Consider the following 15,454-nt stretch of genomic DNA (forward strand, 5'->3'; position numbering starts at 1 on the left):
CTTCTGAGCTCAGTAAAACGAGGACCCAGATTTTGGGGGGCAATATGTTGACTCTGTAAACCATTCAGAGAATGCTGTAAAGCACCATGGAGCAAAATATAAGTCTAAGTGCTATTCCTACATTAACCTAGAAGCTCAAATTAGATTATATTGTATCTTAAAGGAATTTCCTCTGAAAAGACAGATTCCAAAAGCATTTCGCTAGAGTTAAGGAAAAACAAGTGACATTGTGAGTTGTCTATGCTTGCATAGATATATAACAAGCACAAAAGGGCAAAGCTTCTGTTGTGATGTCACTTTTTTAAAAATTTGGGCATGATTGTGGCTAGAGATTGATGCATGCAGTAGGTTCCCAGGGACAGTAGTGGAATAAAAGGCTTTCAGTATTCATCAGAGTCAATGGCAACCATATATTTTTATTTCAGAAAGCACTATCCAGTTGAACCAGATTTTACTTCTTGCTATGGTGACCAGTTTGTGGCTGAATTCACTGTTATATTGAAATGTAAGCCATGATTTAAACCCAACTGACTTTGTTTACACATAACACTGAGTCAAAACCGGTAGGAAAAAGCTCATGTTATGACTTACTATAAAATTTTAACTCAATCACTGAGATTTAGGTCTTTCCCTATCCTTTCAATTATACCACTATTGGCTCACTTTTACATTCCTGGGACTAACAACATACACTATATAAGTTGTCACTTCTATTTACACCTATGTGGAATCTTACCTTGATCTCAGATTCTAGCTTTCCTTTGCATATTGTTTCTTTTTGTCAGTTGTTCCCTCCAGTTGCACTGTTATTACTTCCATGTTTTCTGCATTAAATGGTCTGTATATATTTATGGATGCTTTTGCCTTTCTGTTTGTTAAAGGTATTATTATTATTATTATTATTATTATTATTATTGTACAATTGTATCACAGCGGCCAGTTGTTTTGCCGGATTTGGCATTGGTTACTAGTCGGGCCCCACCCAGGGGCCTAGGACGTCGTAACGTATTTTCGTAATATGCGTGCAGATCCAAGCAGTGCGGCTTTTTGCATTTGACTGATGGTGATTTTGTCAATTTTTAACTGTTTTAAATGTAATTCCAGTGCTTTTGGAATAGCACCCAGTGTGCCAATTACCACTGGAATTATCACTGCTGGTTTGTGCCATAGTCGTTTAATTTTGATTTTTAAATCCTGGTATCTTGCGATTTTTTCATGTTCCTTCTTGACGACCCTGCTATCACCTGGTATTGCGATGTCTATGATTGTGACCTTATTTTTCTCAACCAGTGTGATGTCTGGTGTATTATGCGCCAATATTTTGTCCGTTTGTATACGGAAATCCCACAAGATCTTGACCATCTGATTTTCGGTGACTTTTTCAGGCTGATGTTCCCACCAGTTTGTTGCTGTTTTAATATTATAATTTTTGCACAAATTCCAATGGATCATTTGTGCTACTGAATTGTGCCGCAAATTATAATCAGTCTGCGTGATTTTTTTTACAGCAGCTGAGTATGTGATCAACAGTTTCATCAGCTTCTTTGCAAAGTCTGCATTTGGCATCATCAGAGGATTTTTCGATTTTGGCCTTAATGGCATTTGTGCGGATAGCTTGTTCTTGCGCAGCCAGGATTAGTGACTCTGTTTCTTTCTTTAATGTACCTGTTGTTAACCATAACCAAGTTTGTTCACTGTCCACTTTATCTTTTATTTTTTTCAGAAATTGGCCATGCAGTGCTTTGTTCTGCCAACTCTCCATTCTTGATTTTATCACATCTTTTCTGTATTCTTGTTTCGTCTGTTGGGCCTTCAGTAGATTTTTGTTCTTTACTTCAATTAATAGATATTCTTGACTTTCTTTTAAATAATCAGCCAGTGCATGTTTTTCTTCTTCAACTGTTTGCTTCACTTGTAATAATCCTCTGCCACCTGATTTTCGGGGCAGGTACAGTCTATCAGTATCACCACATGGATGTAAACTGTAGTGCATTGTCATTAGTTTCCTGGTTTTTCGATCCAAAAGGTCCAAATCAGCTTGTGTCCAGTTAACTATACCAGCTGTGTATCTTATAACTGGTATTGCCCAGGTATTTATGGCCTTGATTGTATTTCCACCATTCAATTTAGATTTCAAAATTTTCCTAACTCTGTTGGTGTACTCTCGCCTGACAATAGTTTTTACTTCTCCATGCTTGATGTTATCCAACTGCAGAATGCCTAAGTATTTGTAGGCTTCATTTTCTTTGCATTTAATTAGTTGGCCATTGGGCATTTCAATTCCCTCACATGCAGTGATTTTGCCCCTTTTTATGGATACAGTGGCACATTTTTCCATGCCAAACTGCATTGAAATATCGGTGCTGAATACTCGGACTGTGTTTGTCAATGATTGGATTTCTATTTCTGACTTTCCATAGAGTTTCAAATCATCCATATATAGTAAATGCGAAATTTTTTCAGCTTCTTTGGCTGTTTGGTAGCCTAATTTCATTTTTTTTTAAGATTACTGATAGTGGGATCATTGCGATGATGAAGAGAAGAGGTGAAAGTGAATCACCCTGGAAAATTCCTCGCTTGATATTAACCATTCCGTAGATCTCATTCCCTACTGCCAACTCAGTTCTCCATTGTTTCATCGCCTTTTCAGTAAAGGATGTAATATTTTTGCTAATGCCAGTTGTTTCTAAGCATTTTATGATCCAACTATGTGGCAGTGAGTCAAATGCCTTTTTGTAATCAATCCAGACCATATTCAAGTTCGTTTTTCTGTTCTTACAATTTTCTAACATCATTTTATCAATTAGAAGCTGATCTTTTGTGCCCCTGCTCCTTCTTTTGTTGCCTTTTTGCTCTACTGGCAAGATGTTGTTTGTTTCCAAATAATCCATCATGTTATCTGCAATAATGCCTGTGAGTAATTTGAAGGTTGTTGGCAAGCATGTTATTGGTCTGTAGTTTTCAGGTGTTGTTCCTTTAGTTGCATCTTTCTGAATCAAGTATGTTTTTCCAGTTGTCAACCATTCATCAATTTGGCCCTTTTGTAAAATTTCATTCAGTTGCCTGGCCAATATTGCATGTAAACTGCTCAGATATTTGAGCCACAAACCATGTAATTGGTCCTTTCCAGGTGATGTCCAATTCTTTACCTTTTTAACTCGATTTTTGACCATCTCAGTTGTTATTTCTAATACTTGCATTTGTTTGTTTCCAATGCTTTTCTCAAAGTCATGTATCCACTTTGCTTCCTTGTTGTAGTCCTTTGCATTTTCCCACAATTCTTTCCAGAATTCAATTGTGGCCTGTTTTTCTGGTTTTTCACTTTTGGTGTCACCATTCACATTAAGACTTTGATAAAAACGCCGTTGGTCTGATCGAAATTGCTGATTTTGTTTATATTGGATGATTCGTGCCTCATATCTTTCAATTTTTCTAGCTGTTGCTGTTATCTGCTGTTTAACAATCGCTACAGCTTCATTGATGTTTCTTGTATCCAATCTATATCTTCTGATTAGCCGATCTATGATTTTGTTGTTTTTAAGCCGTTGTTCATGCATGTTCTTTAAGTTACTGGCATCTGCTCTTAATTTTTTGATTTTTTGTTCTAAATGGATTTTCCACTTTGGCTTTGATGCTTTTTCTGTTGTGTGACTAGGTACTTTAATTTTAATGCCTAGTTCATTAGTGACTATTACAGCTGCGCTGTACATTAACTGGTTTGTTTCCAAGATGGATTCCGGTTCAATTGTTGAAAACACTGCATTAACCATTTTCATGATAGGGGCCAAAATTTTCTTAGGCACAGTTTTTAGTGATGGTAAACGTTGCCTTTCCTCATTAAGCAGAAAATGCTCCATGATCTTATCCTTCAATTCTTTTTGTTTTTGAGTTAGGTCATCAGTTGGTTCAGTGATAACTGGTTCTAGTGGTGGTGATGTTATTTCCTCTCCGAGAGCTTCTTCTGGGAGTTCTACTATAATGTCTTTAGTTGTGTCTTGAATATCAGTTATTTCCACTTGTGATATTGTTTTTTGGGTTTTGCAATTTGCCTGAATTTCCTCATGTTCAACTTCACTAAACACTTTATTCCGTGTAATAAATCACCTTTGATCTGCTAGTCGTTGTTCACTAACATTTGAATCTGGATATTGTTGTTTCCATAATTCATACATTCGCTTTAAATAGCCTCTTTTTTCTGGCTCTGAGTTGTAGTAACAGGCCATTATGGCACGGTTTTCATCTGCACTATATTTTTGTCGTTTTGTTGGCTGGTCCACTTGTAGCCCACTTGTCGACGGATGTCCAGGGACCCCAACATCCGCCGCGGCCCTTGTTAACCCGCGCGACGACCGATGCGGTATGGAATTCTTATTTGTTTTTTTCACCATATTGTATGGGTTGGCGGGGTTTTTTTTTACGCGACCAGATGCCAACCTGACCCCAACCCTCCTCCTTTCTCATCCGGGCTTGGGACCGGCAACGGCGGAGTTGTTGTTGTTGTTGTTGTTGTTGTTGTTGTTGTTATTATTATTATTAAAATAAGGGAACCATTGTATTCCTTCACATATGGCCTATTGTTCTTAAAATCTATTTCCAATGGAGGGGAAATATCTTATATGTTGACCTTACCCAGTGTGCAGCTTTTTGGAGTCTTAGACCGTGTTGTGAGACAAGGATAATAGCAACTATTTTTTATTCTAGCCGAAAAATAATATCAGATATGCAAAAAACAGCACTTTTTCTGAAGGCATATATGTATATAGGAAGTGATTATATAACAGTCCAAATATCTGATTGCTTACAGTGATTGACTACCAGATTGTGCTAGTGATGGCAAAGTCTCATCTTCCTAAGGTAGACCTTATTGTGATAGCACAAATCCCTAGTGCCATGTAACGGAGTGAGCTCCCGTTACTTGTCCCAGCTTCTGTCAATCCAGCAGTTCGAAAGCATGTGAAAATGCAAATAGAAGAAACAGGAACCACCTTTGGTGGGAAGGTAACAGCATTCTGTGCACCTTTGGCAGTTAGTCATGCCAGCCACATGACCACGGAGACGTCTTTGGACAACGCTGGCTCTTTGTCTTTGAAACTGAGATGAGCACTGCCCCCTAGAGTCGGGAACGACTAGCAAATATGTGTGAGGGGAATCTTTACCTTTTTAAAGAATAATTCCAGGTTTATTTTTGAACACACTGATTTGGACTAAGCTAAGACTTTTGTGCAGCAAATGGAACAATGAACCTTCACCCAATCCACAAACTTGAATATCTTTTACCAATACATAATAACAGGGAACGAGAGCTTTAGAGATACAGCCTGTTATTAGCTATGACTGAGGCAATCCATAAGTAGAAAAATAGTAAATCAACTCTTGACTAGTAGCACTTCTAAACAGCACTTTTCCTCCACTAAATTTTGCTTTGGTATCTGCAGATGTCCAAATCTCTTCTCAACCAGTGATATTAACAGCTGGCCTGGGAAACAGTATTCTTTTAGTTTATGACATATACCTATTTTAGAAATAACAATGCTGTTATGGGAATCAGAGTGCTGGCATCCATTGTTCATTTCCAATTTTGAGATGCTTTTAAAAATGCACGGTTTCTCCCTGTTTCTTCCTTTAAAAAAGAAAAGGGTTTCTGATTTTATTGTGTGGTAATAAGACTTGTGAGCTGATCCAAAGGATGTCTGTGAGCTTAGCCATTAGGTTATTAAAGTTGCATTCAAGGTCAGATATTCTATATTTTATATTACCTTGCTCAGATGGAATGAAGTATGAAGGTTAAAAAGACCATGCCTTTGTTATATAAAATGCATTTATATTTCAAGAACTTGGCTTAGTTAAGTAGGAGCTATTTATACTTGGTATTTCTTAAATCATAGCTTGCAGTAGGTATCCACATTTTTGATATATCATATATACAGATATCCAGGCAAACCCCTAAAATTAGCAAGAAGAAATTAGACATTTTTAAAATTAATACCTTAAAACCTTCGTCCTGCACAAGGATTACAACATAGTGAGCATTCATTATTTTTCCTTGGAAATGAGAACTTTGAAAAATACTGATTCAAAACAGCATTATCAAATTAAAGAAAGTCTATAGAGCAGCTGTCAGAATGAGCTGAACATCAAAGGAAAAGCATGAAGGAATTCTCTGTAGGAAGTCTATAAGCAAAATCTCCTTATGTTACAGTCCCCTAAAAGTCACTGAACAGGCAGCTCCATTAAAATGAGTGAATGGGGAAATAACCTCTGATTAGGCAGTCATGTATAGTTGAGCATTACTGGTGAGGGTGACTGAACCAAAGGAATATTTCAACAATTATGCTGTTCTTTGTAATGTGCCTCATCAAATACCATTCTATTGGCCATATAAGGATGATTGTCAGTTTGCCGTGATAAGGGAAGTGAAGTTCAGACTGATATCTGAGAGGAGTTTTAAAAGAGAGCAGATCTTTCTTCTTTCACAAAATAAGGACAACTTGATCCATTATTTTACACAAGCGGCATTTCCACACATCGATCATTTTCATCTCACAAACCTACAAAACCATATTAAAGAAACAGCAGCAATGAGAATATTTATATGTGTCTTCACATAGTATCCACACTGCTGCTGCTTGTTTAATACCCAGTACTCCCCAGGAATAGAGCATAACAATTGGCATCCAGCTATCATGCCCCCCTCCCCAATTGTACTTACCGTTTTCTTCTCTCACTCAGATTCATAGAAAGTGGAGGGAGTAATTCAGTTTTTAAAAGCATATCTGTTATACCCTGGATTTATATCCTGAATTTTATTCTTGTTTTATATTTTTGATGCAATCCTAAAACAAATCAATCCATAAAGTATCAATAAGCATAGTGAAATGGTGCTGAAAGGTTACTGTAATGAAGCAAAACCAACAAGCCCAGATGAGATTCTATTAATTGAGGGGGGGGGGGGAATCAGCCCTCTCTTTCTACAGCATTAATACTGCACAGCTAACATCACACTTCATCATTACGCTTAGGTCAGGAATGAACTGGCTCAACAGCGAATTGTGGAATAGTGGCCAAAGAAACTCAATATATATATAGAGGGCCTCATATTTTATAGAATTCAGACTGTCTTTTTATTCCTTGGATATGATACTGACCCTGATTTTTCTAGCTTCTTCTTAATACAGCTGATAATTTTTTCATAAGGAAGAACATGTATAATAATCATAGAGAAAGCTAGATTGGACTGTTGTGGGAAAAGTATTGACTTGCATGTAGGCAAAGTAAATTCAACTTCTTGCTTAGCTGGGAGGCTCAGCAGACAACTTTGGCTAAATGACTTCTATTCAGAACAGACTAACAGAATAACAGAATAACAGAATAACAGGGTTGGAAGAGACCTTGCAGGTCTTCTAGTCCACCCATACACACACACACACACACACACACACACTATACCAGTGTTTCTCAACCTTGGCAACTTGAAGTCCTGTGCTGGCTGGGGAATTCTGGGAGTTGAAGTCCACAGGACTTCAAGTTGCCAAGGTTGAGAAACACTGCTCTATACCATTCCAGACAAAAGCCTCCAGTGATGGAGCGCCTACAACTTTTGAAGGCAAGCCGTTCCACTGGTTAATTGTTCTTATGGTTAGGAGATTTCAGTCCACTGAAAGAATATATATAGGAAGTTGTGACATTGGACGTATTACTCCTATCTTCTAGCATTGACCTATATTTTGGTCACTCACTGCACTCACTTCATGTCTTCATTGCAGATCACCACAGGAACACTTCCCTGTGTTGCTGGCATATTGGCTGGCAGAGGAAAAGAGTCTTTATGTACACTTGTGTTTCCCCTTGATTAGCCAGATATTATTCAATGTGAAGTATATTACATCATTATAGCAGTACATTAGTTATTTCAGGGTATAGAAAATGGGACACCTATGAATGTTCCTTATATTTCAAGTCTTCTAAAGATTCAGTTTATGTTATCATATAGAGTCATCCCACATATCTTAAAGAGCAGAAATACCAATAAGAGTTAAAGAAAATTCAAGTTCAGAAATACTTGTACACTGCATTAAATCAGTTTAATTGGAATACTGCTTTGTGTCTATATTCAGAAGAGTGAATGTTACAAAGTGTGCAAGCCATCTCAAGTTTGTGTTCTGTTCTACTGCCGCTCCTTATTTTTCTCCCTCTGTGATGTTTTGACAATGATTTGCCAGAGGGCCTTAGATGCTACAAAAACAGTATATATCTTTTTTCCCCCCTGAATTAATTGGAGGTCATTCATTTGTCTAAAAATAATTCATAGTTTAAATTCATTCTTATTCATGAAGTCTTAAAGTTAATGTCTCTACTTTTATGCTTTCTGTTTGTTACACTAATTTAGCTTCTAAGTTCCAATGCCCGCTGTTCTTTCTTACCATTTTTTCTAGCAATGACCTAAAACTGTACAGATTAATGAAATTAATGACGTTGAATGTAAGAGTTACACCAGTAATATTCTAGTATACAAAGAAAAATGCAGAATAAATGGTTACTCTAATTGTGTAACTCATTTTATGTTCCTGGGAAGTTAGCCAAAGTTTTACAAAAGACTGAGTTATATATTCTCATTCTTTTAATTGTGGCATACAATATAGAATACCTGTCTGTTTTTGGGTTCTCCATAGAAAAACTTTAAGGTAGGTTAATTCTAATCTATTTGGCAAAAGGCAAATGGAGGCATATGTGGACCATGGATCCCAGATGATGGTCAGATATTTACACATACAGTGTCTACTGCAGGCAAAATGACACAGACAAACTGGACTGCTAAGGTAAGAGAAGATTTGATCATCATAAAGATACTTCTCAACTTATGAGCCTGAAATTTATGTTGTTAAGTGAGACATTTAAGTGAGTTTTGCTCCATTTTTACAACTTTTTTGCCACAGTGGTTAAATGAATCACTGTGGTTGTTAAGTTAGTAACACATTTGTTAAGTGAATCTGGCTTCCCCTTTGACTTTGCTTGTCAGAAGGTTGCAAAATGTGATTGCATGACTCCAGGACACTGCCATCGTCATAAACATGAGTCGGTTGTCAAGCATCTGAATTTTGATCACATGACCATAGGGATGCTGCAGTACTCGAAAGGGTGAAAAACAGCCATAAGTCACTTTTTCCCCTGCTGTTGTAACTTCATTCACCAAATGAACTGTTGTAAGTTGAGGATTACCTGTACTCTCAATTTCCTGGCCATCGGTAAAAGGTTTTAATTTTAATCTCATTCATTCACATGGAAAACGCTCTGCTTCTCTTTGGACCTGCCTTGCATTTGGCATCTGTTCATCCATGTCTTCAAGACAAAAACAAAAAATTCCTGACAAGATTCCTATGAGTCAATGTGTGAATAATAAAGCAATATAACTCTAGGCCTGATTGCAACATTCCAGAGCAGCTAGAGCAGAGGTGGGGAAGATAACTCCTTTAGGACTTGTGGACTTCAACTCCCAGAATTCCCGAATTAACAGAATAACAGAGTTGTAAGGGACCTTGGAGGTCTTCTAGTCCAACTCCCTTATCAGACAGGAAACGCTATACCATGGGTGTCAAACTTGCGGTGTCATGTTGCCATCATGTGACATTTCTTGACGTTTTTCCCATTTGCAGAGCTGTGGTGGGTGTGGCCTGGGTGTGACTCATCCAGCCTGTGGGCTGCAGTTTAACATCCCTGCCCAATACCATTTCGGACAAATGGTTGTCCAATCTCTTCTTTAAAACTTCCAGTTTTAGAGCATTCACAACTTCTGGAGGCAAGTTGTTTCACTGATTAATTGTTCTAACTGAACATGAATTTTCTCCTTAGTTCTAGGTTGCTTCTCTCCTTGATTAGTTTCCATCCATTGTTTCTTGTCCAATTCTGTGAGCTGATATCCACAAGTCATAAAAGGACCATTTGTTCCCTGACCCTGATGTAGAGGAAGCATAGCATTTTAGATTAGATTGGTCTTTCTGATGCAAAAGGCTGACTGCTTGTTTATATTTCTTCTTTGTTTTGTAGGTGGTCCTGGTACATGTGGGTGTGACGTCTCTCATTGCCCATGTCAGAGTGGGGAAAATGCAGGCTGCTTTAGAGGCCCAAACAATAGTGCTCCCTGCAGTAGGTATGCACCAAATTTAGCCAAAGTTGCTACAGAGACCTACGTATCTGAGGAATTGGACCAAGGCAAGAAAATGGTGAAACAAATGTGGTGATATATGTGTCTGCTTCTTATGAAAGGATGAAGCTTGCATCATGACCTCATGACACACCTTTCATTCTTTTGAGGTCATTACAGTGATGGGTTGCAGGCAGTACACCCCGGTACGGTCATACCGGAGCCTACCCGGAGCACCAGGTAGTCCACCCACCCGCCTGAGCTCCTTACCTGTCCTTTAAGCCTTTGGCGCTTCTGCGCATGCGCATGGCGCATATGGCCCCTGCGCAATACTCCGCAGCTGGAGCGTTGTGGAGGCATCACAGGCAGGTCTGATGTTTGCACGTGCTGTGTGCATGTGCACGCATGCTGCGTGAGTCCATGTGGGTGACACCGAGCCTGTTCCAACCGTACCAGTTGGAACGGGATCTGGAACCCACCTCTGGGTCTTTATGATACCAAATTGGACAGTTATATATGGAAAGAAGCATGCTTAAATTGCCAGAAAGTCTTGAATGTTCATTACAGTGAGAAGGGGGGAAGAGGGGGGGGAATATGAGCCTTTGCGACTTACAGACAGACAGACAGACAGACATGGATACCTCTTTTATCTGAAGGGAAATACTTAGCTGAGAGACTACAATTAAAGTATATAAACCAGGGGTGGTATACACTTACCTTCCCTACTGGTTCGCAAACATAAATATGCGCACATGTGCACAACCTTCCTCCCATGCGCTTTTGGGGAAAAAAGGGTCTAAATGGGATGCCATAGAGCCGGGGCGGGTGGGTGGGGCCACCTGCAATTTCTGCTATTTCCGCTACAGGTTCAGGTGAACCGGTAGAATACCACCTCTGATATAGACTGCTGAATTTCCCTTTCTAAGGCCTTCCCTTTCTAACATTCATAATCCTACTCTTTTAAAAAAGCCACAGTAAGCAGTCTTCCAACAGTCTTCCTTTTGTTTCTTTTTGTGAAATGCAAGTGAAGACTAGAAAAAGAACAAGATGGTAGTTGTTTTTGGCACTACGGTAGTTCAGTTTTTCTCAACCTTACCTGCCCAGATCCATTAGATTACGTCTCCACATCCCAGCTACAGAGTTTCAAGCTGGGTGAAATTGATCTATAGTCTAATATATTTAGAAAGTCAGAATTGAAGAAGAGGTTTCAAACACTTAAAGGCTTCTCTTGTACTGGACAATCATTTTTTTAAAATTGTAACAATTTAGAGTATGGACAGTAATCTGAAAATATGCTGTTCAAATATTACTTCACCTGCACATTTCACTGAATAACCTGAGGGGGAAAAATTGCCTTTTGAGTCTCATGTACACCTAGTTGTCCAATTATCAAGTTGCGTTAACATCTGCTGACCCAATCTTGCCCTACATTTGATGGCATTGGATGCTTTTTAAAACACCTTTCTTTTAAATTACATAATTACCATTAAGGCTTATTGTGCTTCTCTTTCTTCCATTATTGATGTTGATCGTTCTTTCTCTTTGTGCTCAAGTCTGTGGCGATGACATTTGCGAAGATGATGAAAGCTGTTCCATATGCCCAGCTGATTGTGGGGAATGTCCTTTGACAACTGAAATCAAGATAGTCATTGCTCTACCAATATGTTTAGTCTGCACTGGTTCCATTTTAACAATCTTGGTACGTATCAAGTAAGATGTTATCACTCACATTCTTCATTCACCTGTTCTCCTTCCCATTTTCTTCATCCTTCTCTAGTACCTAGTTTTTAACCATCTTTAATATTATAAACTAGGATGCTTTGTTCTATTTCTTTGCTGGGATCATGGATGTACCTGGGTGAAATGCAACCGTGATGGCCTTATACTCAGAGATATATTTTTGGAACCGATAGTTACAGAGATCCTCTCTAGAGAGCCTGACAGATGGGTACATTCTTTTGCCATTTTGTTCACTAGAAATTGTCTTTCCGCTGCGGATGGGTAGACAGAGACTCAGCTTAACAAATGATTACACGTTATAGGGTTCAAAAAAAAAAGGCTGAAAACTCTGTCTTTTCAGCTTTTCAAGAAGCATTGTGGGATGGAATTAAAGTTGAATTCATACAACCATTTAAAACCAATATGATGAATATGTTAAAAGACATCTCAGGTTCTTTGCTCTGGGGCGATGACCAGCCTTGTCAAATTGGGTCAGGATTATAATTGCAACCAGAGTAAATTTACCCATGCTCTTCACCACTCCATGGAGTTTCTTCTATCATTTCCTCTTTCATTATCTCCTGCTCTTTCCTATAGACTTTGCACATCTTTATATTTTATTGTTTATTTTCTCTTCCTCCACTCCACTGACATTCACGCAAAATGCAATGTTGATGGCCAAAACAGCTTCTCTCTCTCCCTCCCTCCCTCCCTCCCTCCCTCCCTCCCTCCCTCCCTCCCTCCCTCCCTCCTTCCTTGTGTGTCAGTGTGTCTGTGTGTGTATCCGTGTTTATCTAAGCAAAAGGATATAGTCATATATACAGCTTCTTAAAGGAGATGGGATGGAAAACTACTTTCCATTGAATTTTCTGAGTATGTTGCTGCTTAGGCTGATGCATGTAGCAGATGCTGGTTTATAACGTAGTGTGAAAAGTGCATTATATATTATAGCAATGTTGTTTCCTGTGTTAAAACTGTCTCCATGGATAACATGAAGAGGTCTTTTTTTCTTCATCCATTCATAATTGTATCTCTATCTAGATAAGTCCCTGCAGTTTTCTTGAAAGGTTTTTTTAAAGAAGTGATTTACTATAACCTCTTTCCTGGGGATAACAGAAACTAGCCTAAGGTCATCTCTTAGGCTTTGTACCTAAGGCAGGACTAGAATGCACTGTCTCCCAGTTTCTAGCCTAATGTTTTAATCATTACACTAAACTAGCTCTCAAAGAAGTCTTAACTATTATTTAATACTTTCTTTTGGATAAATAGCCAATGATGCCTATTGCTGGATAATTGTTACTGGTTTTAGTTCTATTTTTCTCATATGGTAAACTGCCTTAAGTCTCCTGAGAAATTGGTGGTTATAAATAAGAATATAAATAAATTGCCTGATATGATAAGTAATAGATGCAATTACTACAAGATTCAGATTAATAATTGCTAATTCTATATAATAGGATTCTTTTTTTGCTTCCTGCTCTATCTGTAACACTTCAGGGAGTTATGTTATTAGGCATGAACTTTGGTTAAAAAGAGTAGCAGTGTGGAAGTTCTTAAATTGTTCAAAATTGCTTACATTTGACAATGTATGAGGTATTCTCTCCCTTGCTGCAATATTGCTGGACTCAAAGGAGCAATTCCTAGGAATAAATTTGTTCTGCTCTTTCTTTTAGTGGTTTCAGTACCAAAAACAAAAAATGTTTTGGGATGAAAGCTGGATTATAGATTACAGCTGTATCAAGCAAGGTATGTAAGTGTTCTGCTTCATGAATCAAGAAACTCACAAATTGGGAATGGACCAGTTTGGTAATTATCCAGGGAAATGTTTTACTAAAGTTCTTGTTATTTATCCTAAAGAGAAGGGGGGAAATGTTTTATCAGCCTATTGCAAATCCTTCAACCATTGTTTCAAAATGTTGGGAACTTGAATTCTCCTGGTTGTGCATGAGAGCATTTTTAAGAGCTGAGAACCCACCCAGAGCAATAATTAATGAAGGAGGTTTCATAACTGTAACAAGAAAGAGAATGTTTTATCAGAAATATGTTATACAGATAGGAAGTGTTTAGCACTAGCTAATTACTTGGATGGAATGAAGTGACCTGAAATTTGTAATTTCTTAGAAGAAGTACAGGGAGAGTTATAGACAAGAGGGAACATAGAACTCTTTATCTAAATCCTGATGCCCCTTTGGAGTTATTAGGTTATTATTATTAACAAAAACCAAATGCACAGGTATCATATAGGTGGTAGCTGACTCAATAGTAGTGACTGTGAGAGTTATCTTGGAGTCCTAGTGAACAATCACTTAAAGTTAGAACAATTAATCAGTGGAACAACTTGCCTCCAGAAGTTGTGAATGCTCCAACACTGGAAGTTTTTAAGAAGATGTTGGATAACCATTTGTCTGAAGTGGTGTATGGTTTCCTGCCTAAGCAGGGGGTTGGACTAGAAGACCTCCAAGGTCCCTTCAAACTCTGCCATTCTATTCTATTCTAAATATGAGACAGTAGTGTACTGCAGATGCCAAATAGCTAATACAGTTCTAGCCTGCATTAACAGAGGGATAGAATCAAGATCATGTGAAGTGTTAATACCACTTTATAATGCCTTGGTAAGCCCACACTTGGAATACTGCATCCAGTTTTGGTTGCAGACTCTAGAAAGTGTGCAGAGAAGAGCAGCAAAGATGACTGCTGGAATTGGGTATGTATAGTTTAATGAAAAGAAGGACTAGGGGTGACATGACAACCGCAAAGATGAGGGAGTCAAGGTTCTGAACAGTCAATGTCTTAGATTCATATATTTAACACAACAGTCAACGTCATATTTCATGCTATTGCAGGAAATAGTTTGTCACATCTTTTGGACTAACATATTTATTATAGCAAGCTGTTGTGCCCACTTTATCAGAGTCTCTTGTGCATTTGATGGCTTTCTGCAAAGTTGTGCAGATTGGGGAATTTTAGCAGATGCTGAAGCATGACTAACCCAAATATATATAAGCTACCATCATGACTGCATAAGGTGACAGAGAAGATACATCAGTTTTAAGCACTGCATATCTTTTTTCCATATGATCATCTCATCAAAGAGCTCCTATTGTTATAATATACTAGCACCACTTGGAGTATTAAACTTGCTTTATTTTCTGTCTTATTAATTCAGTGTGGATTTATCGGCTTATAATGAAGCAAGTATTTGTTTGAATGCCCTGTACAAAGCAAATGCATTCTCTCTAATGCTAGCAAGATCAATAAATATTAATGTTACAATTAGCCTGGATTTAATAAATATTCCAAACTGAAAAGCATAAATTAGGCATACAAAAAAAAATGGTGAGCAAAATAGATTATTGCTTCATTCACTTAAGAAATATGGAAAAATAAATATAAACGTGCAACTATAAGAGAAATAACCAAGATGGTTATGGGGGGGGGGGGAATCAAGATTTGTTGAAAACCTGCACCAAAGTTCCACCATTTCAAAAATTGTCTCAGCTCTTTCCTATGGATAGTCCTTTTAGAGCCAAGGTGGCGCGGTGGTTAAATGCAGCACTGCAGGCTGACTGCTAGATCAGCAGTTCAGCGGTTCAAATC

General features: G+C 38.1%; 1 protein-coding gene across 1 annotated transcript in view; it reads left to right on the forward strand.

The window, feature by feature from the left end:
- LOC116506170 overlaps positions 1 to 15,454 on the forward strand; it is a 112,979-nt gene that overhangs the window by 51,161 nt on the left and 46,364 nt on the right. Inside the window, exons 6-9 of the mRNA XM_032213822.1 lie at positions 8,712 to 8,816; positions 10,042 to 10,144; positions 11,692 to 11,837; positions 13,531 to 13,603. Of these exons, the coding sequence (XP_032069713.1) occupies positions 8,712 to 8,816; positions 10,042 to 10,144; positions 11,692 to 11,837; positions 13,531 to 13,603 (427 nt within the window). The remainder of the gene's footprint in view (positions 1 to 8,711; positions 8,817 to 10,041; positions 10,145 to 11,691; positions 11,838 to 13,530; positions 13,604 to 15,454) is intronic.

Source organism: Thamnophis elegans, chromosome 3, assembly GCF_009769535.1.
Source record: "Thamnophis elegans isolate rThaEle1 chromosome 3, rThaEle1.pri, whole genome shotgun sequence".
Classification (NCBI taxonomy): Eukaryota; Metazoa; Chordata; class Lepidosauria; order Squamata; family Colubridae; genus Thamnophis; species Thamnophis elegans.